Raw genomic sequence first — 26,830 nt, forward strand, 5'->3', positions numbered from 1 at the left:
CAAGTTCACTATTGAAAATTTGGGGTTTTTCTTAAGTACTTTGCCTGAGTATGTCAAGACACTGAGAGATGTTCTAGATACGACCAAATGACATGCTCAGCCCAGCCCTGCCCCTCAGTAGCTGTGACCACTGAAACGCACTTGGGTTGTGTGTTTCATGTCTTTGTACATTCACCAGACCATTTCATTTCTTGGTCATGCAGGAAGATTCCATTTCTCAGACCCTTTTTTAATTTAGATGAAACCAGTGGAAAATCTAGGGCCTGGCCCCTAGAACCCCCAGAGAGATCCTCATCATCCTCTTTCAGTCTTTGCGTTGGGGCCCTCGCCGGCTGGCAGGGTGCAAAGGACTGGGGAGGAACCCGAGGCCCTAGGGCAGCTGTTTTAACCTCAGTAGTGATGGCGTGGGACTGGGTAACACTTTGTTGTGGGCACTGTCTGTGCATTGTAGGTTGTTGAGCAGCACCCTTGGCCTCGACTCGCTGGATGCCAGTAGCACCCCTTCAGTTGTGACAACCAAAAATGTCTCTAGACTTCACCAGATCTCCCCTGGGGGGAAAGCCATCCCTGGTCGAGAATCATTGTCCTAGAGGCTGGACGTTCTGGGCACACCATCCCTATGACACTTGTACCTGCCAACCACCAAACCTGTTATTCCTCATGTTTATGCTCTCAGAGCCTTTGATTAAGGCTATCCTTTGTGTTCATACTCACCAGACTTCCCCAAAATACAAATGTTGGCAGAAGCAGTAGCAGAAGAGGCCCCCAGATGCCCCAGGTGCCCTAATCCCCCTAAGCTCCGTGTCAGCAGGGAGGGCAGCATGCAGACGGTTTAGGTGCCCAGACTTCGCAATCAGACATTAGGGGTTTTGTTTGTTCTTTAAACATTGGATTTTAAGGTTAGATCAGTCACACACTAGCTGTGTGTCCTTCGACAAGTTTCTTAACATATGCAACTTCAGATTTCTCACCAGGGAGAATTTACTAATAATACATACATATTTCATATGGTGGTTGTGAGGGTTAAACGACTTACTGTATGTAAAGCCCAGTGCTTGCATGTAAAAAATGGTAAACAAATGTTCAGTAAGTCATTTTCGTTTGTTAAATTGGCAGGAGTATTCCACTTGTGCAATGCTTTGAATTCCTAGGCGGAAAAATGATTTGCTTAGTTAGATTACATTACATATAAATACCAAGTTGGTGAAAAATGAGACTTGCAAACCTTAAACACATTATCTTAGCAAGAGGCTGTAAGCTTAATTCTTGATCTAATTGTTAGTGAATAGTTGCAGTTGAGAATAAAAGTATATATGAATGGGTAAAGAGGATGTGGCATATATATACATACAATGGAATAATACTCAGACGTAAAAAAGAATGAAATCCTGCCATTTGCGACAACATGGAAAGACCTAGACGGTATTATGCTAAGTGAAATAAGTCAGAGAAAGACAGATACTGTATGTTTCCACTTATATGTGGAATTTAAAAAACAAAACAAATGAACAAACGTTAAGAAAACAGAAACAGAGTCATACATACAGAGAATAAACAGGTAGTTGCCAGAGGGGAGAGGGGTTGGGGGGAGGAGAGGAACAGGTGAGGGAGATTAACAGGTACAAACTTAAAGTTACAAAATAAAAGAGTCATGGGTATAAAATGCACAGTGTGGGGAATATAATTAATAATAATAATTTAACGTCTTTTTATGGTGACAGATAAAACTAGACTGGATCATTTTTAAATGTATAGAATATTGAATCACCGTGTTGTGTACTGGGAACTAACATAGTGTTGTAGGTCAATTATACTTCAAAAACAAAGTAACTCGTAGAAAAAGAGATCAGATTTGGGAAGGTGGATTGGATGAAGGTGTTCAAAAGTTACAAACTTCAGTTACAAGATAAATAAGTACTAGGGATGTAATGTACAGCATGATGATTGTAATTAACGCTGCTGTGTGTTACATATGAAAGTTGTTAAGGAGAAAATCCTAGGAGTTCTCATCACAAGAAAAAAATTTTTTTCTTTTTTTTTGAATTTTATATTTATATGAGATGATGGATGTTCATTGAACTTATTTTGGTAATCGCTTAATGATGTATATAAATCAAACCATGCAAAAAAAATGTATGTATGTCCACCATTGAATTTGCTCATGTGTCCAGTGTTTGCTAACAGGATGTGGTAATGCATCTCAGCCTAAGATTGGCTGTTAACCATGACAAATGTTTTGTGAATCACTAGAATACAGATTTGTTGCTATGAGTGTAGGAAGGGAATAGTACACTAGTACCCCTCATCCTTGGGAGATACATTCGAAGACCCCCAGTGGATGCCTGAAACCGTAGATAGTACTGAACCCTATGTGTACTTTATTTTTTTCCTATAAATACACACCTATAAGTTTAATTTTTAAATTAGGCACAGTAGGAGATTAACAACAACTAATAATAAAATAGAACAATTATAACAGTACAGTGTAATAAAAGTCATGTGAATGTGCTCTCTCTCTCAAGCTGTCGTACTGTCCTGTACTCACCCTTCTTCCTGTGACGATGTGAGATGATTAAATGTTTACATGATGAGGTGACGTGAGGTGAATGAAGTGGGCATTGTGACGTACCATTAGGCTACTAGTGACCTGACATTACTTCAGAAGGAGGAGCATGTGCTTCTGGTGATCCTGGATCATCAAGCCATGACAAAGCTGATGGTTGAATGTCAGGAGCGGACAGTGTCAGTGGTTGGGGACCCCAGGTGGGACAGGGTAGGATGGCAGGAGATTTCATCGTGCTACTCAGAATGGCATGCAATTTAGCACTCATGAATTGTTTACTTCCGGGATTTTCCATTTAATATTTTGGGCTGTGGTTGACCACGGGTAACTGGAACCTCAGAAAGCGAAACCACGGTTCAGGAAGGACAGCAGTAATGAGAGTGTGACGCTAATGGCTGGAGGGCAAGTTTGAGCAGAGATGAGGAGGGCTTGTTGTGATGTGTCTGTGTTGTGAGCCATGTTAGGACATCCAAGTGGAACTACTCCAGTTCATCTCTCTAGAGAATAGGGTGAACTATAAGGCAGGAAAAAACAATCTGAGAATCATAGGTCTCTGCCTAGTACTTGAGATGAGTTTATGGGGTACACAAGCAAGAGTTATAGGGGCCCAATAGTGAGTATCACATAGAATCTTCTAGAAATACATGATGTGAAAGTGCGTTCAAAAGTAAGCTTTGATCACCTATTATGGCAGCAATAGCTAGTACAAATTATATGTAAAAGAACCAAATCTCAAAGCCACACTTTAGGCTGAATGACTGTTAATGTATTTGTTTTTCAGCCTGGTCTACTTGGCAACTTTCCTGGGCCTTTCGAGGAGGAAATGAAGGGGATTGCAGCAGTTACTGAAATACCTTTAGGTAAAGTTCACTTCACAGCTTTTAAAAAATTGGATAAAGTACTTAAAATTTTTTTATTGAGGTATGGTATACATACAATAAAGTGCACAGATCTTAAGTATACAGTAGAATTTTTTAAACGCATAGATACATGTAATCACAACTCAGAACAAGATACAGAAATAAATTCCAGCAATCCAGCATGCTCCATCCTGCACTTTCACACAGTTCTGAGTCCTCTGTTAACCATTATTCTGACTTCACTGTAGATTAATTTTGCCTCTTGAACGTCTTACAAATAGAGCCGAACAGTATGAACTGTTGTCTGGTTTCTTGCACTTATCATTATAGGTAGTAGGCTATTGTATGAATAGGATATTTGTTGTTTCCAGATTTGGGATATTAAGAATAAAGCAGTTATGAACACTCTTGTACATGTGCTTTGATGGGCATACGCACTCATTTCTCTGCGCTATGTCCTGGGTCACAGGGTAGCTATATGTTTAGCCTTGTACACTCTGCCAGCCAGTTTTCCAAAGTGACTGTACCCACTGACAGTCAACCTAGTACAAGAGTTTTCGTTTTCTCCACTTGCTAACTCTCCACGTGATAGTCTCAGTCTTTTTTATTTGGGCCATTTTGTCGGGTGTGTTATATTCGCCCATTATTGTTTAATTTGCATTTCCCTGATGACTAATGAGATTGAACAGTTTATTGACCTTTTCCTTTTTTCCTTCCTTTCTTCTTCTCTTCCTCCCTCCCTCCCTCCTTCCTTCATTGTGCTTGTTAAATCTAATACCCATTTTTATTGGTTTGAAGGAATTCTTTATATGTATACTGATACAGGTCCTTTGTCAGATATATGTATGCCGAACATCTTCTCCCACACTGTAGCTTGCATTTATTTTCTTATTGGTGTCTTTTGATGAACAGAAATTCTTAATTTTAATGCAGTCCAGTTTTTCAATTTTTTGATGGGTAGTGCTTTTTATGTCCATTTAAGTGATCTTTGCCTACCCCCAAACATATTCTTCTATGTTTTCTTCTGTATGTTTTTTGTTTACTTTTTACATATAGGCCCATTGTGTATCTTGAGTTAACTTTTGCATATGGTATGAGTTAGGGATCAAGGTTCAAGTTTTTTCCAATTGACAACACCGTTTATTAAAAAGACTATCATTCCCTCAGTAAATTGCAGTGGTGCCTTTGATATAAATCACATGATTGCATGTATCTGATTCTATCTGGGGACTTTCCACCTCGTTTCATTTGTCTGTTTGTCTTTCCTTACACCAATACCATGCTACTGCAATTACTAAAGCTTTATAGTAAGTCTTAATATTAGGTAGTGTAAGTTTTCTAACTTTTTTTCTTTAAAATTCTCTTAGGTATTCTAGACCCTTTGCATTTCCACATAAATTTGAGAATCAACTTGACAAAAGAGCCTACTGATATTTTCAGTGGGATTATAATACTGAGTTTTCCAAGCCACAAACTTGGTATATGAGATTTCAGCATTTATTTAGGTTATTGATTTCTCTGAGCAGTATTTTTTATTTTCAGGGAAGAGGTCTTGCATATCATTCATTCATCAGATCCTTTGTTACATCATTTATCATATTCTTCATAATCATCATATCCTTAAGTATTGATGTTTTTGGAAGCTATTTTTAAAATTTCCATTTCCAATTTATAGCACTTAATTTAATGAAAAAGACTTTTTCTGCCACCCCAAAGTTTTATTTTTAAGCCATCAAATCAATAGAGTTGTTACTTTAAGTAAACTCTATATACCTTGGTTTTACAAGAGATGACTGAGAATTTCTAAAAATCAATAGTATTTATCAACAAAAGTGGCTAATTTTTTTTGTTTTTGCTTCTTTAAAAATATAATTAACATACTAGAAATATATTTTTTCAGTCTATATGAGAAATGTCTTTAATTCCTTTATTATGTAAAGGACTCTAGCAAATGAATACCACGTATAAATATCTCAAGAGAAAAATGGATTGAGAAGGTTAACACATGAGTCATAATAAAATAAGAGTGGAATTTCACCAAAATAGAAATCAAATGGAAATAAAATAAACATTAGGGTGGGAAAAAAACATTACGCTTAACATGTTAACATGAAATGGAACAGAGAAAAAGTGTGTTGTATACCTTCAAATTAAAGGCTGAGTGGTATCATTATTGTACAGGTTAGGAAAAATGTTCAAAAATTAAAATGTTTTACAATGGAATTTCTTGATAAGCTCAACACTTATTGTCTCTTTTCTCACCTTAGAAATATTAGTCACACTCTAAAAACCTGGGCAAAATACATTTTCGGCATCCAACCAACACCCAGATGTATTAAATTATCATATTTGAGCCCTCCAAAGAAAACTAAAATGAAGCATATTGACGAAAAATGTGAACATTATGTTGCCGTATAATTCCAACATGCCCAGAGGTTCAGCTTGTCCAATAGCTGCTTCTCTGGGGACTCGTTTCATCTTGAGTCTGCAGAGAGTACAGGCTAGTGAGACATCTCCACCCAACCAGCCGTTCAGACTCACTCAGACTGTCTGCGGACACTTACGTATGCCCTGGCAAAAACTCACACGGCGATGATATTTCAACCTTTTCTTAAATAAGAATTTTCTAACAATGTCATGGTTCTATATATTGACCAAAATTTTCCTGTCTTTTCTCATAGGAGAGATTATTTCATTCAATATTTTCTATGAATTTTTTACCATTTGTACTTCAATAATAACAGAAGACAAAGAAGGTAAATAAACGTGTGCTGAGGGAAGGTGGGTGGTACAAAGTACAAAGTAGAAGAAAAATCTTTAAAGAAATGAAATTAGAACTTGTAAAATACAGGCTTACTATGTAAATACCATGTGCATGTTGCATATGGTTTTACAGACCTTGGTAAGTTTTTGAAAGTGAATTGAAAGCTATTCTTATTTTAAGACCACTGTAATGCCTACTAAAGTTTAATTCAGGTATGCAAAACTCTTGGAAGAAGTGTTTCAGGATTATAAACATTCTTACTATTCTTCATAGTCTACTTATACCCCTATTTATGATTTGATATAAGTACTCACAGGGGCGGGACAGACTTTCTCCCATCATTTTCCAGCCAAGGGACCCTGTGCTCACTTTTCCATGTTTTTCCTGACAAGTCCCCAGTGTACAAGGCACAGGATGATTTACCCTGATTCACTCTTATTTTTGACCTGTACTCTGGGTATAGCTGTAGGTGACAATCCCTGAAGGGAAGCATGTTGGTAAGTTGCATTAGATGAGGCTGAGATAGCTGTGTCTGAGTAGGACTGTGTAATAGTGAACCACAAAATGACCACCTACCCTTGTCCCATATTCCAGTCTCAGTTCTCTGGAACCCCGTGCTCTCAGGTATTGGGGGGGGAATCTGGCCAATGTGACAGGGACAGCAGTTTGATCTTGTTACAGCCTATGATATGAGATGCTGCTTAATTCTTATTGTTGGATTGAACAGTTGGGAATATCACTTAACCAAAATTAAGTGTCCAGCTTTGGTTTAGAATCAATCATACTGTCATAATTGCTGTTACATGTCTCTTCTGCTTACTTTGAATTAGGTCATCTACTACATGCACGAAACATGGATTTTGGAGTATTTCTTGGGTAAGTAAAAAATGTGGTGTGTCTCAGTCCCTAAGAAGAGTAGGTTGTATTACACTGATGAAAAGTAAGTCCCAAGTCATTCCCAGAATATGACCAGAAGTAGAGATCCTAGATTCCTTAGTTTTGAGACCAGGTGGGCACACTCTTATTCAGTTATTTGAGAGTTTGTAGCTGAGGTGCACCCAGTGAACAGAAATCTGGAGCATGCTTGAAGGCCCTAGATGCACGTCTAGTTTATTGCTTAGAAGGGAGAGTAGCATTCTATTTCATGTGTCTTCTTGACCTTTCTGAAAAAAATATAACAGGGCTTTGTAATTAGAGACCTAAATACTAACCTGGGGTTTGCTAATATAGGCTGTGTCATGTTGGGGGAGTTACTTAACTTCTCTGAGCCTCAGTTTTATCATGTGGAAAATGGAGGCTCAAACTACCCATATTGAAAAATCCTTGTGAGGATTGATCATTAGGGATTAATTAGGTAGATAAAGCACATGGTGTAATGCCTGACCATCATTACCATATTCATCATTATTATCATTGTTATTAAATGTCACTGAAATTTGTCTTTTGTAGGTGGAATGTAAATAATAATACCTGGGTCATAACTGAGGAACTAAAACCTTTAACAGTGAATTTGGACTTCCAAAGAAACAGTAAAACTGTCTTCAAGGCGGCAGGCTTTGCTGGCTATGTGGGCATGTTAACAGGATTCAAACCAGTAAGGAATCTATTGTTACATAATTTTACAGGTAGCTCTCTGCGAAAGGTGGAGTCTAAGGAAATGAGGACCTAAAAAGCATATGAAGCCCCAGTTCATGGCATTGTACTTGTTGCCTTCCTTCTTAGGTTTGAGCTCACGTGGTAGAGAAGAGTAGGAAGTGGAGGTTTCGGAGCCTTTTGTGGAGATAAAGCATGTGGTGGGTCTCAAGGGCTGGGAGTGTAAATCTGGAATCTGGCCATGGGTCTGCCCCTCAAGCAAGTTAGTCATTAAGTCTCTGCACGTAAGTTTCCTGGTCAGAAAATTGTGGCCAACAACATCCCACCTACTTACCTCACACAGTACATGTGAAAAATGCTTTGAACTTCTAAAAAAGCTCTGTTAATAGAAGGTGATAGTATCATGGTTTTGATTTTTCTCCCCCGACCCCGGCTCAATTCCCCAATCCAGGACCTGATATAACAGTGTAAAATGGCACAGTGAGAGGGCCTTAAACAGGATGGTTGAGGTTTCTGACGTTGCTTTGTTTTCTTTTCAGGGACTATTTAGTCTTACGCTCAATGAGCGTTTCAGTACAAATGGTGGTTTTATGGGTGAGTAGAGAGTTCTTAAATAAAATGGGAATTTCATAGCTGTTTTAAGAGGAGGGCTACTGTGCCTTCTGGTTAATAGTTTAATCTCTTCTAGGACCTGTGACACTGTGTGTGTTTGATCTCTTCCAGGTGTCATAGAATGGATTTTGGGAAAGAAAGATGCCAAGTGGATAGGGTTCATCATTAGATCAGTTCTGGAAAACAGCACAAGGTAATCTGGTTGCTTTATTATCAGATTTAATATTTGTTATTTTATTTTTTTCTTGAGATACAATTGACATATTAGTTTAAGATGTACTACAAGATGTTTAGATACTTGTATATATGGCATGATGATCACCACAATAAGTCTAGTTAACGTCCATCACCACATGTAGTTACACATTTCTTTTTCCTTTTGATGAGAACTTTTAAGATTTCCTTTCTTTGCAACTTTCAAATATGCAGTACAGTATTATTAACTGTAGTCACTATGATATACATGACATCCCCAGGACTTATACATATTTTATAACTGCAAGTTTGTACCTTTTGACCCTTCACCCATTTTGCCCACCTGTCACCACCCGCCCCCAGTCAACCACCAGTTTGTTCTCTGTATCTATGAATTCTTTTGTTTGTTTTTTGATTCCACTTATAAGTGTGATCACACGGTATTTGTCTTTCTCTGATTTATTTCATTTAGCAAAATGCTCTCAAGGTCCATCCATGTTGTCACAAATGGCAAGATTTCATTCTTTTTTTTTGGCTAAGTAATACTCTGTGTATATGTACCACATCTTCTTTATCCATCTGTCCTTAGATGGACACTTAGGTTGTTTCCATAACTTGGCTTAGTGTAAATAGTGCTGCGGTAAATGTGGGGCTGCAGACATCTTTCTGAGTTAGTGTTTTCATGTCCTTCAGATAAATACTTAGAAGTGGGACTGGTGGTGGTGGTAATGGTGGTTTTAGCTTTTTGAGGAACCTCCATACTCGTGGTTTCATAGTGGCTGCACCGATTTACATTCCCACAAACAGTGCACAAGGGTTCCCTTTTCTCCCCGCCCTGGCCAACACTTGTTACCCCTTGTCTCTTTGATAGTAGCCCGTCTGACATGTGAGATACCTTATTGTGGCTTTGATTTGCATTTCCCACCTTCTCATGCACCTGTTGGCCATCTTTGGAAAAATGTCTATTCGGGTCCTCTGTCCATTTTTTAATCAGGTTGTCTTTTTTTTGCTATTGAGTGGTATGAGTTCCAGATATATTATGGATATTAACCCCTTATCAGATATATGATTTGCAAATATTTTCTCCCATTCACTGGGTTGCCTTTGCATTTTGTTGACAGTTTTATTTGTTTAGAAGCTTTTTAGTTTGAGGTATTCCCACTTGTTTATTTTTGTCTTTGTTGCCTTTGTTTTGGTGTCAAGTCCAAAAACTCACTGCCAAGACCAGTGTCAAGGAGCTTATTGCCTGTGTTCTCCTTTAGGAGTTTTATGATTTCCGGTCTTACATTTAAGTCTTTAATCCATTTCGATTTTTGTGTATGGTGTAAGATTGTGGTTTGGTTTCATTCTTTTGCATGTGGCTGTCCAGTTTCCCAAACACCATTTATTGAAGAGACTGTCCTTCTCCAATGTATATTCTTGCTTCTTTTTTCATAAATTAATTATGGGCTCTCTATTCTGTTCCATTGATCTATGTGTCTGTTTTTATGCCAGTACCATTGTTTTGATTACTATAGCTTTGTAATACAGTGTGGAATATAATTATTCTTCTTTTTCAAGATTGCTTTGGCTATTCAGGGCCTTTTGTGATTCCACACAGATTTTAGGATTGTTCTGTTTCTGTGAAGAATGCCTTTGGAGTTTTGATAGGGATTGCCGTGAACCTGTAGATTGTTTTGGGTAGTTTGGACATTTTAACATTAATTCTTCCAGTCCATGACAGTGGAGTATCTTTCTGTTCATTTGTGTCTCCTTCTGCTTCTTTCAACAGTGTCTTACAGTTCTCACTGTACAGGTCTTTCACCTCCTTGGTTAAATTTATTCCCATGTATCTTATTCTTTTTTATAGAGATTTTTTTAATATATATATACATTTATTTATTTATTTTTGGCTGCATTGGGTCTTTGTTGCTGTGTGTGGGCTTCTCATTGCAGTGGCTTCTCTTGTTGCGGAGCACAGGCTCTAGGCACATGGGCTTCAGTAGTTGTGGCATGTGGGCTCAGTAGTTGTGGCTCGTGGGCTCTAGAGCGCAGGCTCAGTAGTTGTAGTTGTGATATATGGGCTTAGTTGCTCCGTGGCATGTGGGATCTTCCCGGATCAGGGATCGAACCCGTGTCCCCTGCATTGGCAGGAGGATTCTTAACCACTGTGCCACCAGGGAAGCCCTATTTTATTCTTTTTAATGTAATTGTAAATGGGATTGTTTTCTTAATTTCTCTTTCTGATAGTTCGTTATTAGTGTATGGAACCACAACTGATTTTTGTATACTGATTTTGTGTCCTGCAACTTTACTGAGTTTATTATTCCTAACAGTTTTTTTGGTGGAGTCTTTAGGGATTTCTATATAGAGTATTATGTCATCTGCAGATAGTGACAATTCCAATTCTTCCTTTCTGATTTGGATACCTTTTATTTCTTTTTCTTGCCTGATTACTCTGGCTAATACTGCCAATACTGTATTGAATAAAAATGGCAAGAGTGGGCAACTTTGTCTTGTTCCTAATCTTAGAGAAAAAGCTTTTAGCTTTTCACTGCTGAGTATGATGTTAACTGTGGGCTTGTCATATATGGCCCTTATTATGTTGAGGTATGTTTCCTTTATACCCACTTTTTTGAGATGTTGAATAAATGGACGTTGAATTTTGTCAAATGCTTTTTCTGCACCTATTAAGATGATCATATTTTTATCCTTCATTTTGTTAATGGGTGTATCAAATTGATTGATTTGTGGATGTTGAACCATCTTTCCATCATGCTGTATGATCCTTTTAATATAGTTTACTTTAAATTACTCATATTAAAATATTTCCCAGCTTTATCTTCCACTGAGGAACTATTTCAGAATTTCTTAGGTGAACCTTTGACACTCATGGAATTCTTCATGTTTTGTGTGTGTATGTTTATAGCAAGAAAATGAAATGATTTATTTAAAAAGTTCTGGGGATAGTGCCCCTATGAAGGGCATCTATGAATTTTTCTTGGTGTAAAAAAAAAATCCCCACCCATACAGAAAAGAAAAATTTGTATAATAAAATCTTCATTTAAATCATAATACCCCCATGCACATATAGTCACCTTACCTTTGATAAAGGAGGCAAGAATATACAATGGAGAAAAGACAGCCTCTTCAGTAAGTGGTGCTGGGAAAACTGGACAGTTACATGTAAAAGAATGAAATTAGAACACTTCCTAACACCACACACAAAAATAAACTCAAAATGGGTTAAAGACCTAAATGTAAGGCCAGACACTATAAAACTCTTAGAGGAAAACATAGGCAGAACACTCTGTGACATAAATCACAGCAAGATCCTTTTAGACCCACCTCCTAGAGAAATGGAAATAAAAACAAAAATAAACAAATGAGACCTAATGAAACTTAAAAACTTTTGCACAGCAAAGGAAACCATAAACAAGATGAAAAGACAACCCTCAGAATGGGAGAAAATATTTGCAAATGAAGCAACTGACAGAGGATTAATCTCCAAAATATACAAGCAGCTCATGCAGCTCAATATCAAAAAAACAAACAACCAAATCCAAAAATGGGCAGAAGACCTAAACAGACATTTCTCCAAAGAAGATACACAGATTGCCAACAAACACATGAAAGGATGCTCAACATCACTAATCATTAGAGAAATGCAAATCAAAACTACAATGAGGTATCACCTCACACCGGTCAGAATGGCCACCATCAAAAAATCTACAAACAATAAGATACTGGAGAGGGTGTGGAGAAAAGTGGGAACCCTCCACTGTCGGTGGGAATGTAAATTGGTGCATCCACTATGGGGAACAGTATGGAGGTTCCTTAAAAAGCTAAAAATAGAACTACCATACAACCCAGCAATACCACTGGGTCATATACCCTGAGAAAACCATATGACCCAGCAATACCGCTGGGCATATACCCTAAGAAAACCGTAATTCAAAGAGTCATGTACCACAATGTTCATTGCAGCACTATTTACAATAGCCAGGACGTGGAACCAACCTAAGTGTCCATCAACAGATGAATGGATAAAGAAGATGTGGCACATATATACAATGGAATATTACTCTGCCATAAAAAGAAACGAAATTGAGTTATTTGTAGTGAGGTGGATGGATCTAGAGTCTGTCATACAGAGTGAAGTAAGTCAGAAAGAGAAGAATAAATACCGTATGGTAACACATATATATGGAATCTATATTTTTTTAAAAATGGTGCTGACAAACCTAGGGGCAGGACAGCAATAAAGACGCAGATGTAGGAAATGGACTTGACACGGGGAGGGGGAAGGGGAAGCTGGGACGAAGTGAGAGAGCAGCATGGACATATATACACTACGAAATGTAAAACAGATAGATAGTGGGAAGCAGCTGCATAGCACAGGGAGATCAGCTTGGTGCTTTGTGATCACTTATCTTATATATATATATATATATATATATATATATATATTATTTTTCCTAGTTCTGTTGTTGAGTGAAAGGTATAGACTGTAAGTGTGAAAGGTTATCTCTTGAGACTGTTTTTTTTTGTCCTTCAGGTTAGAGGGAACATTTCAGATCTCAGTGTTTCACCACACAGGAGTCAGGGATTGTTTCTTCCTGAGCCGTTGTTCGCTATCCTTTTTAAAAAAAATGTGTTCCTCAGATATTTGTTTCCCCTTCGTTTCCACAGCTAAAAAATTCCCATTCCAAGTCAACTAAAAATGTTTCCTTTGTTTCAAATGTTTCTATATAGTTATGAAGAAGCCAAGACTATATTGACCAAAACCAAGATATTGGCCCCAGCATACTTTATCCTGGGAGGCAACAAGTCTGGGCAGGGTTGTGTGATTACACGAGACAGAGTACAGTCTTTGGATATATATGAGTAAGTACCTTTGTTAAAGCAAAATAAGCAGACAGTAAAGCATAGACTGACGTATGTACAGGTTTAAGGCATGAAACCTAGGAGGAATCTCTCTTTTTGTATCTAGACTCGACCCCAAGCAGGGTATATGGTATGTGGTACAAACAAATTATGACCGTTGGAAAAATCCCTTCTTCCTTGATAATCGCAGAACACCTGCAAAGATGTGCCTAAACCGGACAACTCAAGAGGTACATTCACAGTGTCATATACAGAAAGAAGTGGTGACTATTAAAGGTTATCTCCATTCTGGCATTTTTCATCGGCCTTTGTAGAATTTATAAACCTCCTGTTAGTCAGTGTCTCTGGACAGTCCCAACCGAGTTTCTGTTTTGTTTTTAATGTAAAGAGCAAAATTTTGCCGTACTTTTTCGTTTCTTAGCTAATGCTGGACACCACTCTGTGGAGTTGAATGGCAAGAATTTAAGAGGGGAGGAAGAGAAAGAAAGAAAATGTGATATATTAGAATCATCACCTGTAACAGTGACCCCAAGGGAAATTCTTTTATGGGGAAGGGAGGAGGTTGATTGAAGAATGTCTTGGTCTAATGACCCATTTGTATGGATAAGGCTGCCAACATCTGTATTTAATGTACTGAAAAGAACTATTTTTGTGTTTTAGAATATCTCATTTGCAACCATGTACGATGTCCTGTCAACAAAACCTGTCCTCAACAAGGTATTTTTTTAAATAAATAATTAATTAATTTGCTTTTAGGAAAAGAATTTGATCCCATGTTTTATCTTTCCCTGTTGTCTTGGATTAATCAGAGCTAGAATCCCAAGTCATGTTCAGTTTAAGGCTGCTTTTTAAAATGTTTTTGTGTGACCAAAACCGTAACTCTTGGAATGTGACAAAGAAGTTGGTCACTGCAGCTTGATAATCCAGTTTGGTCAGAGTGTTATTTCCAGCTTTACTTACATGGCATTTGGACTGAGTCTAGCATGTCAGTCTTGACTTCTCTGTCTGTGGGGAATCGAATGTTGTATGCTGCACCTGATACTTGACAAAGTCTGAAGTGTGTTTTCAGACAGCTTTCTTTCTTAGTGGATTAGGGTTTCTCTTAAACGTTATCACATCCTTTTATCTTATCCCTTCTCTATAGCTAAAATATGCAGAAGTGTCCTGATCATCCAATTTGCCAATAGCCAATAGCCCCTTCTTGTGTATTTCTGATTCCTGATTTTCCCCATTTGTTCCTTCTCTTCTTTTCCTTGGTTCTTTTCCTAAACCCTCCCTAAAATCAGTGTGCTTCCATCACCTCTGCCAGAACAAACTGTCCTGTTCATTAGCATGTGACTGAGAACCTGGCCCCTGAGGGAAGCCTTCCTTATGCCCACTGACCCCGCCATACTTCTCATTTTGCCCACACCATCTTCGTGTGAGCTCACAGTTGGGTTACTTACACATCCTGTGGGGGTTGGGTGTGTGCCTTCTGCATGCCTGCATAGTTTCCCTCACTGCGTGAGAAATGCTTTCAGGATAAGCATAGCCGAAGCTAAACTGTTTAGACTCCATAGTACACCGTTAGTCTTTGTAAAATGTGCATTGAGGAGGGTTAAGTGAGTCTTAAAGCTTTGGTGGTGAAGCAGTATACTGCTCAGAATTAAGACCTTGTAAAGAACTGAAGATTCTCTCCCACGCCTGCTTATATCGTGCCCTGGAATAATGGTTCTACTGAAGTCAGTTGTTTTAGTTGTTATTGACTTACTAATTTTTGGATCTTTATATTATATGATACTTATTTTGTGTCTTTTCACATATATATTATATATTAATTATTTAATGTTAAGAAACTTCATAAGCAATTCCACAAGAAATGCTAATATGAGGCAGGTCATCTTAGAATTGAAAACATCCTTAAAGTAAAAATAACTTTTCTTTCAGCTGACGGTATACACAGCCTTGATAGACGTTACCAAAGGCCAATTTGAAACATACCTGCGGGACTGCCCAGACCCCTGTATAGGTTGGTGAGCACACACCTGGCCTGTAGGATGCGCCCTGTATGACATCAAGATGGGAGCTCACACGGGGCTGAGAAGTACAGCTGTCTGATCTCCTTCCAAAGACTGAGACTCAGGGCAGGTTCTCTTTGAGGTGTGAGCTTGTCCTGCTTGGTAATGTTTACAATTCACAGGCTATTTTTGCCGTAATGGTTGATTTTCCTTATATACAGATAACTCCTTTTAGTGAAGTGCAACAATCATCCAGAATTTACAGTGATTCATTTCAGTCTGATTCATTTGGGGATGGGGATGGGCAATTAAAACTATTTTGGGACCCACCCCATGGAATAAAGCAAGATTCTCTGTGACCACAGAATCCTGTACATCTGTGTAATAAATAGTCCACATTATTCAGTGTTTCACTTTTATCTACATATTCGTATGTTTCTGTCTTTTCTTCCTGGCTCTATTAAAATTAATATACCATTGTTTTTGCTGTCTGTGACAGCAGTGTATTTCACTAATTTTGATTGGCGGGGGATGAGACAGGCATTCACCTGTATGTTTCTCTTCATGGGCAGCACATGGGCTTTTGACTCTGAATAGAAGTACTTTTTGGGTTCTTGAAGTAACCGGTATGCAAGGCAGTCTTTTATACTCAGAATTGAAGTGTTTCCTTTTTCATAATTAACCTACCACCCACTAACCCCAGGAAGTTATTAAATACATTTCAAAAACAGTCCCGGGTTCTATGAATCAATAGTAAATAAGCAGGTCAAAGACTAGTGGGAAATGGGAAGTGAACTGTTATTTTAAACTCTCATAAGTATCATTCATTTAATAAATAGATTTTTAGTTTTTCCTTCTGATCAAATATGTATTTTTTTTAACTAAGTATAGTTACTAAAAATGTTTTTCAGAAATCTATGAGAAGTGCTGATAGGACTTGTTAACCTTTCAGACCTTCACAGTTTTGAAATGTATGCCAGTTGGGCAAGACTGTAGCTACTTCATTTCTGTATAATGTCAGCTGTATTCGTGACACTCAGTAAACAGTCATTGGAAGAAGTGTCAGTCAGCAGTCATGTGTGCTGGCTGAGTGTGTACCTCACGTGTTGGTTTGAGGGTGGGGTTATGGAGAAATTCGAGCTGAATGTAATATTTGAATTAACATTACAAGGGTTATGGAGGTGGGTTATTCAACTTAAGACTAAATGGTCACAGTCTTACATGACTAACCCTAACTCAGTGGTATCAACCGAGTGTGTCCAGAGGCAGCTTCTCCCCCCGACAGGTGGTGCGACTGCAGTGACGCTAGTATTATCTCAGTGAAGCAGGGAGAATTACAAGAGGATTTGTGTTGAAAACAAGATTCGATTAATTTGTTTAAAAATCTTCTGTAATTTACACGTTTCATAACTTTTTAATAGAAAATGTCATGAATTTTTCATGAAGTCCCTTGCCCCCTCCAGTTTACCTCAGTGTGTCTTAAAACACTGTCATTTTCTGTGTGCGCCATGGCATGCGAAAAGGTTGGAAAGCACCATCACAGAGCTCTGGGTGGAAAGTGAACCCGGAGGCCTTTCATCGCGGCTGCGTGCCCTGGGACAAGCCACCAAGCCTTCCAACACCCTCAGGTCTGCCTCTGTCAAGTGAGGGTTTAACCCCAGTTTTCTCCAAGGTTTCTTCTAGCTTTATGAATCCAGATTTAAACTGCATCTCAGCTTAGGAGGCAGTTAGGTAGCAGCCGACCTCCAGGTGCTGTTGGAGACGTCAGAACCGTTATAGTTTTCTTTATTCACAGACATGCATGGGTGAATCTACTCAAAAGTTTTCTTAATAAGTATTTCAAAATAATGACGACACACTAATTTGCAGAAAGCATGCGCATTGTTAAAGCAGTCATGGGCAGCTAGCTCGGATGCCTCCAAATAGCCTGTCAGTGGCAAATGGACGTTATTTTTATACACAGATAACATCTGTATAATACATATGTGTATCTTACACACTGACAGTAAATTTGTTTAAGTTTGAAAACATGTAGCACCTGAGTTCAATGCCAACCCTATTTCAGTCTCAGGAAAACATAATCAATTCAAATTATGCTCTACAGTAGCCCACTGGGCTAAACAAATAATTTCAACTTCCACATACAGATATGAGACTGGGGTGAGAGCATTATTTCAAAATATTATGATAAGAGATGGGTGTTCTAACATGTCAACTTGCAAGACCATGCATGCCCAGGTGTGTGTGGGTGAGTGAAATCTCATTACCCACAGGAGCAATGACCAAGGAGAAAAAACGATGTTAATAACAGTTTCTGTTCTTCACATACTCAGGTACAATGAACCATTATCGCCAAACAGAATAAGTAAGTAAGACTTTCCATCTTAGTTACTGAAAATAAATATTTCCTTGTGTACCTAACACCTAATGATTGGCTTGCCCTGTCATTATCAGTAGAGAATTAAGTTTATCGTCTTGACTGTAGAAAATAGATTTTCAGTATTATGTGTTTTTTCCCATTAATTTACAGTTGCTAGATGGAATAAGGGAATCTGTAACAAATCAGTATGTACTGAACAATATCGCTGTCTTTGCAGCCAGGTAAAAATTTATATTTTTCAAATCATTTTCACGTTGAAAATCTGCCATGGCCAAAATAATCTGATACTGAAAATATTTTTCTGTCATCTCCTTAAGCTCTCAGTATGCCAAGAGCTAGTATGATGGATTTTTTAAAAATCGTTCAGTGCTTGTTTAGGAGAAGAGATTATAGCTCCTATTTTTTTTTCTTTTTTTAAAATCATAGAATTGATAGGCTATCCAGCTAGATCCTAGATTTCAAGAGTTGAGTACAAGCACTTTTAACTTTTTTCAACTAAGCTACTTAAAACAGTGACATATTCAGCACTAAAAACACAGAGAAGAGCTACTAATAAAATTTTCAAGTCGTTTATTAGAATTTTAACCAAAGTGATTATCCTTTGGTGTATCATTTTGTGTAAAATACTTGGAAAAAATTTTTTACATAACCAGTTGCAGCTTTGCCAAGTTAGTTAGAAAACAGAAGAGTAACTTTTACTGAAGAATTTTTTATAATTTTATTTTTGACAATTCCATTGGTTTTCCTACAGAGCAACTTTTTTGCCCTTCAAATTAAAACAAATTTAAAACTTTTGGCACTGAACAACAGTATTTTAGAGTTAATATTTTACAGAGTTTAGCATAGAAAAACAGGAAGGTGCAATTTTTTTTATCAAGTGACATTAATGACAAATTTAGAAGGAATGGTTTTTCATGTTCTGCTTTAGATACTGCCACAAGGTTTACTTAACAGTAATTTTAAAATTTTATTAATAAAACTATGTAACCTAGGTATAGTAAAATAAAGGATTTTGTCTGTGTGCAGAGAATACCACATTAAATTTGTATCAGACCTACTTTTTATCAGTTATACCTCCAAGCTACTTGATGGCTTCTGTACAGAAGCCAGTGGGCTAGGTTATTTTAATATTTTTTTAAATATACAAACAATATAGTAATTGATTCCTTTTGGTTAAAAAAAAATTTTTTTTAATGAAAAGAAACAAAAGTCTCTTTATTTCACTCTCTCTAATTCTGCTCCTCTCCTGGGAGGTAACCCCTCACACATACTCTGTGCTATGTCCTATGCTTATTTTTGTTTTTCATTTAGCAGTATGAATCTCTTTCCATGTCACTATCATCAATTTTCATCATACTTTTAAAATGCTTTGTAGGATTCTAAAATACATTTTGTGGACACTTAGTTTGTTTTCATGGTTTTGCAATTGTAAGTAATGCTACAGTGAACATATTTCAAGTATGTGAAAGTTTACAGAGCAGATAATAAAGATGTGTTTAGGTGCACACTTATTTTGTATGCTACTACCGAAGCGCCCGCCAGAATGTGTGAATCTTTATACACTTCCACCAACAGTGGGGAGAATGCCTTTTCCCAAGACACTCAAAACAGTAATTGTTGTCAAATGACATCGGTGAACAACACATTTGTAAGAGTGAGTGAGTACAGTTACTCTATTTCCATTGCCAGATTCATTTTCAGAGAATCCCTGGGGTATCCTGCAAAGACATTCCTGGGGAGATGGGGTCGGGTGGGCTACAACTCCAATTTGGCGAAGGGTCCACAATGAGTACTGATAACAGGTGCCTGTGTCAGGGCAACTGAAAAAAGGAGAAGGAAAACCTGATGGAGGACCCTCTAAACCTGGAAAATCTGACCTGAAAGGGTGGGAAGAAATCAAGGAATTGTGACTCTTGGCTCTGTGTTCCAAGACAGTATTTTCCACCTAGACAGAATCAACAGCTTGTAACTGAAAAACTTCACACTGAAGTCAAGTTCAACACTGAGTGGTGTATCCAGGGCTCTACAATTACCATTTCGTAAATCAAGTCATTCTGGAAACACCAACTTACCTAACATTCAACCCTTCTGGCTACTGAGTCACTGAATTCCAGAAGCCTTTGGGGACAACAGCTTATCCAGCACTGGAATAAGAAAAAGATTCTATTCTGTCCTTCCACAGTGTCTGCCTAGAGACAGATAGAACCAGGCTGGAGTGATCCTTGGCCTTATTCATAAAGGCAATACTTAAGTGGTGCTCTGCTCGGAAGGCTTTCAAGGTACTGCTTTTATGATGATGATTACATTTTATCCTAAGTACAAACAGGTCTGGCTCCCTTTTCTATATCCTTCTTACTTCCTGCAGCTCGACAAGGAAATGAACTGAGCGAACATTCATTCAGTAGGTGCACGTGCAATTCAGTAGAAAAGGGATAGTATTTTTAACAAACGAAACTGGAACAATTGGATACTAATCAGAAAATAAAGGAACATTGATCCATATCTCCCACCGTATACAAAAATTAATTCAAAATGATAATTGGTGACCTAAATGTAAAAATCTAAAGCTATAAAACCTCTAGAAGAAAACAGGAGAAAAATCTATGTGACCTTGGGTTACGGAAAAATTTCTTAGATATGATACTACATGCGTGATGCATAAGAGAAAATAGTAAATCAGCTTCCATCAAAATTGAGAACTTCTTTAATAGGCACTGAAAAAAGAATAAAAAGGCTCAGGAAAGATTTGCAGATCATTGATCTAATAAAGGACTTTAGAATATATAAACAACTCTTACAACTCAAAAATAAGAAATCCAACAACCCAATTTTAAAAATAGGCAAAATATTTGAAGACACTTCAAAGACAACATATGGATGGCAAATGTGTACATGAGATGTTCAAGATCATTAGTTACTAGGGATACGCAAGTCAAACCATAATGAGATACCACTACACATGTATTAGAATGTCTAAAAATTGCAAAGACTGATAATACCAAGTGTTGGCTGGGATGTGGAGCAAGTGAGTGGAACCCTCAGTGTGTAATGGATGAGTAATGTAAAATGGTACAGCCACACTGGGAAATCCAAACCAGAAACAATCCAATGTGCATCAACAGATTAATGGATAAACAATGGTGTTATTGACAGGGACAGAGTAAAGGGACAAATCAGGTAATTAAAGAGTTAATCCCACTAGGGGACTGTAAGTAAAAAAGTATGGGAGACCCCTGTAAGTTAATGATCACTCAAGAAAGCAGGGTTGCTTAGCAACAAAACCATGCAATAGAAGCATGAGACATGCCCCAAAACAATAAAACAATGGTGGCAAGAGACCCACATCCTGCCCAGTGAGCTCAGTAAGTTAAATGATGCCTAGCACATGCTCTTCTGCGCACACTAAAAAAAAAATACGAGGAAAAGGTGACATTATACTACAACCTAAGTTGATTTACCATATTTAAGTATATGTTACTATCTTTTTGCTCGGCTTGACTATGTAGGGACAAGGAAACCACCCGACGTGGAGGAGGAGCTGACGATGGAAGCTAGACATCCACTCAAGAACGAGGAAGACGGTGGTCTTTTCTCTCTCCCCACTTTTCCTTTGATTATAAAACCGTAGCCCACTAAGTTCTCAGAGCACGGCACCCTCTTGCCCGCCTGCTTGTAAGCCTCACAAGCTTCCTATTCTAATAAGTCACTTCTTATGTATCACTTTGTCTCTCGCTGAATTCTTTCTGTGCTGAGACATAAAGAACTGGAGCTCCTTGGAGTCCCCCAAAACACCACCTAGCAGTTTCAGTATGTCCATACAATGTGATATTATTCAGCAATTCAAAGGAATGAACTATGGATACATGCTACAACATGAATCTCAAAATAATATGCTGAGTAAAGAAAGCCAAAGACATAGCTGTGCAGCTGCATATATATAAATTTCTAGAAAATGCAAGCTAATCAATAGTGACAGCAAATCAGTGGTTACCTGGAGATGAGGTGAAGTAGGGCAGAGGTGAGAGGGAAGGATTCCCAAAAGGCCTCAGGAAACTTCGGGGGATGATAGATACGTTTATTATCTTGACTGTGGTAAGAGTATCATGGGTGTATACCGATGTAAAAACTTAGCAAATTGTATAGCGTTCACAATAATCACTCAAATAAGGTTAAAAATATACCTGGGAGCACATTCAACAACATGGGTGGTCTGCTAGGTATTGGGGATACCATGTTGGACATGGTATCTCTTTGTAGACATTAAAGACATTAAACAAAGAACCCTCCCTCCCATTTCCTTCCTCAGCTTCCACTCCTTGCCACACACCCCCTTCTCTAGTGACGACTGTGCCACAGGAGGAGGAGGTCAACATCCAAGAGGAGTTATTCCATCACTGCTTCAGGCAAGGGCTGCTAGAGTCAGTGATCCTAGAGTCCTGGAGCTTGAAGCTAGACTTCGGCGCTATTTAGAAGAGGACAGAATTCTCTTGTCTCTGTAGAGACTGTTACATGCATTTTTCTGCTCTTACAAAAGCCTATTAGCTCTCCTCAGGAAGAGCCAGCACTGGGTTAAAAAAAAGGCTCAAAAATAAACCCACACACCTACAGCCAATTAATCTTCAACAAAAGAGGCAAGAATATACAATGGAGAAAAGACAGTCTCTTCAGCACCTAGTGTTGGGAAAGCTGGACAGTGAAATTAGAACACTCCCTCACACAATATATAAAAATAAACTCAAAACGGTTTAAAGACCTAAATATAAGACGTAACACCATAAAACTCCTAGAAGGGAACATAGGCAAAACACTCCCAGACATACATAGTAGCAATATTTTCTCAGATCCATCTCCCAAGGCAAAAAAAGTAAAACCAAAAATAAACAAATGGGACCTAATCAAACATAAAAGCTTTTGCACAGCAAAGGAAACCATAAAACGAAAAGACAGCCTATGCACTGGGAGGAAATATCTGCAAATGATGTGACCGACAAGGGCTTAATTTCCAAAATACACAAACAGCTCACACAACTCAATATCCAAAAAACAAAATAAATGGGTAGAAGAACCTAAATACACATTTCTCCGAAGACATATAGATGGCCAACAGGGGCACATGAAAAGATGCAAACATTGCTAATTATTAGAGAAATGCAAATCAAAGCTACAATGAGGTACCACCTCACACTGGTCAGAATGACCATTATCAAAAAGCCTACAAATAATAAATTCTGGAGAGGGTGTGGAGATAAAGGGAACCCTCCGGGACTGTTGGTGGGAATGTAAATTGGTGCAGCCACTATGGAGAACAGTATGGAGGTTTCTTAAAAAACTAAAAATAGAGCTACCCTATGACCCAGCAGTCCCACTCCTGGGCTTAAATCCAGAAAAGAGGAAAACTCTCATTTGAAAGCTACATGCACCCCAATGTTCACAGCAGCGCTACTTACAATAGCCAAGACATGGAAGCAACCCGAATGCTCATCAAAAGATGACTGGTTTAAGAAGATGTACACACACACACCACGGAATGTTACTCAGCCATAAAAATGAAATATTGCCATTTGCAGCAACATGGATGGACTAGAGAATATCATAATAAGTGAAGTAAGTCAGAGAAAGACAAATGTTTTATCACTTATATGTAGAATCTAAAAAAATAATACAAATGAATCTATATACAAAACAGAAACAGACTCACAGACATAGAAAACAAACTATGGTTACCAAAGGGGAAGATGGGGGGAGGGATAAATTAGTATGGGATTAACAAACTACTATATATAAAATAAATGAGCAACAAGGATTTACTGTATAGCACAGAGAACTATGTTCAGTATCTTGTAATAACCTATAATGAAAAATAATCTGAAAAATGTATATATATAACTGAATCACTTTGCTGTACACCTGAAACTAACACAATATTGTAAATCAACTATACATCAATTTTAAAAAAAAGTTCTCAGAACAATGAAGGATGCAGAGTGTACTGAACAGTACCCACACATACGCTTTCTTTTCTTTATCCTTTCCTTTTAATTGTATTTAAAGTGCTAGGGAAGGGTAATTAATGATAAGGATAGAGAAATAAACTTGACATGACATTTTATGGTGACAGATGTGGATTTTAAAACATTTCAGTGAAAAACAACGGTCAGAGGTATTGGCATCTATTGTAATACTAAACACCTTCAGTAATTGTATAGATCACGAAGACTTCAAATTAATCTCCTCTACCCAAACTTCTCGGTATAATTTTCCTTGATGGGTCTGATGCTCTGCTGAATTCATGGTGTTTTTCATACAAACAATATTCTTACTTGGCAGAGATGGCCTTCAAAGGGCCTGACCAATCACTGACGTCTCATTTACACCTTGCTGTCAATACACACAATGTCACAAGAGTTGGTGCAAGATGTATATAAGTATACTCCCCACTGCACCCCCCCAAAAATGAAGAAATTAACTCTCTGCAAAATAGCAAATAGAAAATGGCCTTGTTTTTGCTGAAAAAACATAACGTGCTGTTTGTGGTTTAATATTGTGATTACACTGTACTTGTTCTCTGACCTCCTATTTGATCAGCATATTCCCCACAGACAAGAGAGGCCCACACTCATACTGCTCTTCCTTCTTTGCCCTACTTGGCCACTCTCTGCGATAATAGGAAGATGCCAATGCAAGCAAGGTTAGACACTATTGATAAGGTTGACCCTATCCTTTGTTCTTCCCACATCTTGGATCCTCAGTAACAATATTTACCGAACACTAGGGATGTTTGGCTTTCTATTTGGAGAGGTAGGTAGAGTGGAATCCACTTGATCTGAAGAAGAGTTAACATTAAGTTGTTTTTGTCTCCCACAGGGAGGTTAATTTAGCCACCAGGCAGTAAACAGTGGTGGTGATTTAACAATTACCTCTTTTCTAGAACAACAGTTTCTTTCAAAGAATCAACCTAGCCACTTCCCTTTTCACAAATCGGTGACAATGAAATCAGCAATGCCAGAATACTGCGGGGTAGCCGAAGTCCTGCAAATAATAGGTGAGCTGAGTTATTACACAAGTAGTGAATGTTGTAGACAGGTAGTTACACTGCAAAGTTGACAAACACAAATACTATCAAACCAAATTTCTGTATAGAGCCAAAAGACAACCTAAATGAATGGAAAGCTATACAGGGTTCATGGATTGGAAAACTCAATACTGTTTATATTCTTATTTCCTCAAATTGATCTATTTATTCAATGTAATTCCAATAAAAATCCCAGCAGCTTTTTTGTTTGTGAAAACTAAGAAGACAGTTCTAAAATTGCAATGCAAGATTATGGACACAGAATAGTCAAAAGTTCTTGAGAAAGAAGAACAAACTTAGAGGTCTTATGTTGCCTATTTTCAAGACTTTCTATAAAGCTACAGTAACGACATGGACGTAAGACTAGACATATAAACGAGTGGGAAAGAGATTCCACACACAGATCCACACGCACATGGCCAACTGATTTCCATGAAGGTGACAAGATAATTTAATAGAGAAGAATAGTCTTTTCAACAAATGGTGCAGGCTGGATTTCTATATGGGAGGAAAATAAATCTGATCCTTACCTCACATTATACAAAAAAATTACTCAAAATGGAGGATATATCTACGTGTAAAAACTAAAACTATAAAACGTCTAGAAGAAAATAGGAAAAAAACCTCAATGACTTTGGCATAGGCAAATTATTTCTTAGGACACAAAGTACCAAGCATTAAAAAAAAAATGACATAACATCATAATTAACACAGCTTCTTTGAAAGAGAAAAATGAAAATGCAAACCACAGACTGGGAGGAAATATTTATAATAAATATATAAGACAAAGGACTAGTATCCACAATATAAAAAGAATTCTTACAACTTAGTAAGTTGTTTATCTTTAGGATACATTTCTAGAAATTGAATTGCTCTGTCAAAGGATATACACATCATGAAAAACTTCGGTGCATACTGCCAAACTAGGGTACCAATTTTCATGGACCATTTAGTAGAAAAATGGGGGGCGGGGGGAGAATCCTCTTCTCAGAAACCTTTAGTAGATACTTTTAAATTTGAGTAAAAACCGGGTCTTTCTGAAAGGCTTTCCAATGATTAGTTTAAAATCTGCTATCATATCACATCACTGAATTCACTGCATTTTAAATAATTCCATATTCATTTTGATCATATCAATCAATGCATATGACTTACCTATTAGCAGATTTGAAAAAGAATAGCTAGGTATACATTTGCATTTTCCTCAGCTGGAACTCTTCCGTCTGAAATACACTATTATAGGAGTATTACACTGTTCTTTTCAAAACTGTTGAAGTGGAGAGAATCTGTCATAATTAAATGAGATAGCCAATCCTACATAGTAAAACGTAAGAACTTAAACCTCTCTGTGGAGTACTAAAATAATTTAATCATTTACTCATAGACAGTGAACACCTTCTATAAGCCAGGAACTGCTCTAAAGGTTAGTTTTATTGCAGTGGACAAAGCAGAGAAAAATTCCTGCCCTTATAGAGCTTACCCTTCAATTAGGGGGTTCTGTATGTAGTATATAAGACAGATGTAACTAAAAAATAGAAGAGCACAGCCACACTGTAAGAAAAATGTCTCAAGTTTAATAAATCTTCTCTCTGGTTGGTTGATATGTCGTTATTTTTCATGTCTTGATTTTTTTAAAAATTGAAGTATAGTTGATTTACAATATTGTTTTAGTTTCTGGTGTATAGCAAAGTGATTCAGTTATACATATACATATATATTCTTTTCCATTATGGTTTATTACAGGATACTGAATATAGTTCCCTGTGCTATACAGTAGGACCTTGTTATTTTTCTATTTTATATATAGTAGTTTGTATTGAGGGGTTTTTTTACACATTTAAAATAGTCAAATAAGCCACAATTCTGGAATAAATTCTAAAGCATAAATGAGTATGTCAATTTAAATGAAAATGCAACTCAGGGCTGTA

At 37.5% G+C, this 26,830-nt stretch overlaps 1 protein-coding gene across 1 annotated transcript in view; it reads left to right on the forward strand.

Annotated features, from left to right (window-relative positions):
* ASAH1 (N-acylsphingosine amidohydrolase 1) overlaps nucleotides 1-15,851 on the forward strand; it is a 39,951-nt gene extending 24,100 nt beyond the window's left edge. The window contains exons 5-14 of the mRNA XM_068532142.1: nucleotides 3,345-3,423; nucleotides 6,105-6,179; nucleotides 7,018-7,063; nucleotides 7,637-7,781; nucleotides 8,320-8,374; nucleotides 8,504-8,585; nucleotides 13,322-13,453; nucleotides 13,560-13,683; nucleotides 14,114-14,170; nucleotides 15,380-15,851. Coding sequence (XP_068388243.1) covers nucleotides 3,345-3,423; nucleotides 6,105-6,179; nucleotides 7,018-7,063; nucleotides 7,637-7,781; nucleotides 8,320-8,374; nucleotides 8,504-8,585; nucleotides 13,322-13,453; nucleotides 13,560-13,683; nucleotides 14,114-14,170; nucleotides 15,380-15,469 — 885 coding nt within the window. The 3' untranslated portion in view covers nucleotides 15,470-15,851. The remainder of the gene's footprint in view (nucleotides 1-3,344; nucleotides 3,424-6,104; nucleotides 6,180-7,017; nucleotides 7,064-7,636; nucleotides 7,782-8,319; nucleotides 8,375-8,503; nucleotides 8,586-13,321; nucleotides 13,454-13,559; nucleotides 13,684-14,113; nucleotides 14,171-15,379) is intronic.
* Nucleotides 15,852-26,830: the final 10,979 nt, after the last annotated feature.

Source organism: Eschrichtius robustus, chromosome 21, assembly GCF_028021215.1.
Source record: "Eschrichtius robustus isolate mEscRob2 chromosome 21, mEscRob2.pri, whole genome shotgun sequence".
Taxonomy (NCBI): Eukaryota; Metazoa; Chordata; class Mammalia; order Artiodactyla; family Eschrichtiidae; genus Eschrichtius; species Eschrichtius robustus.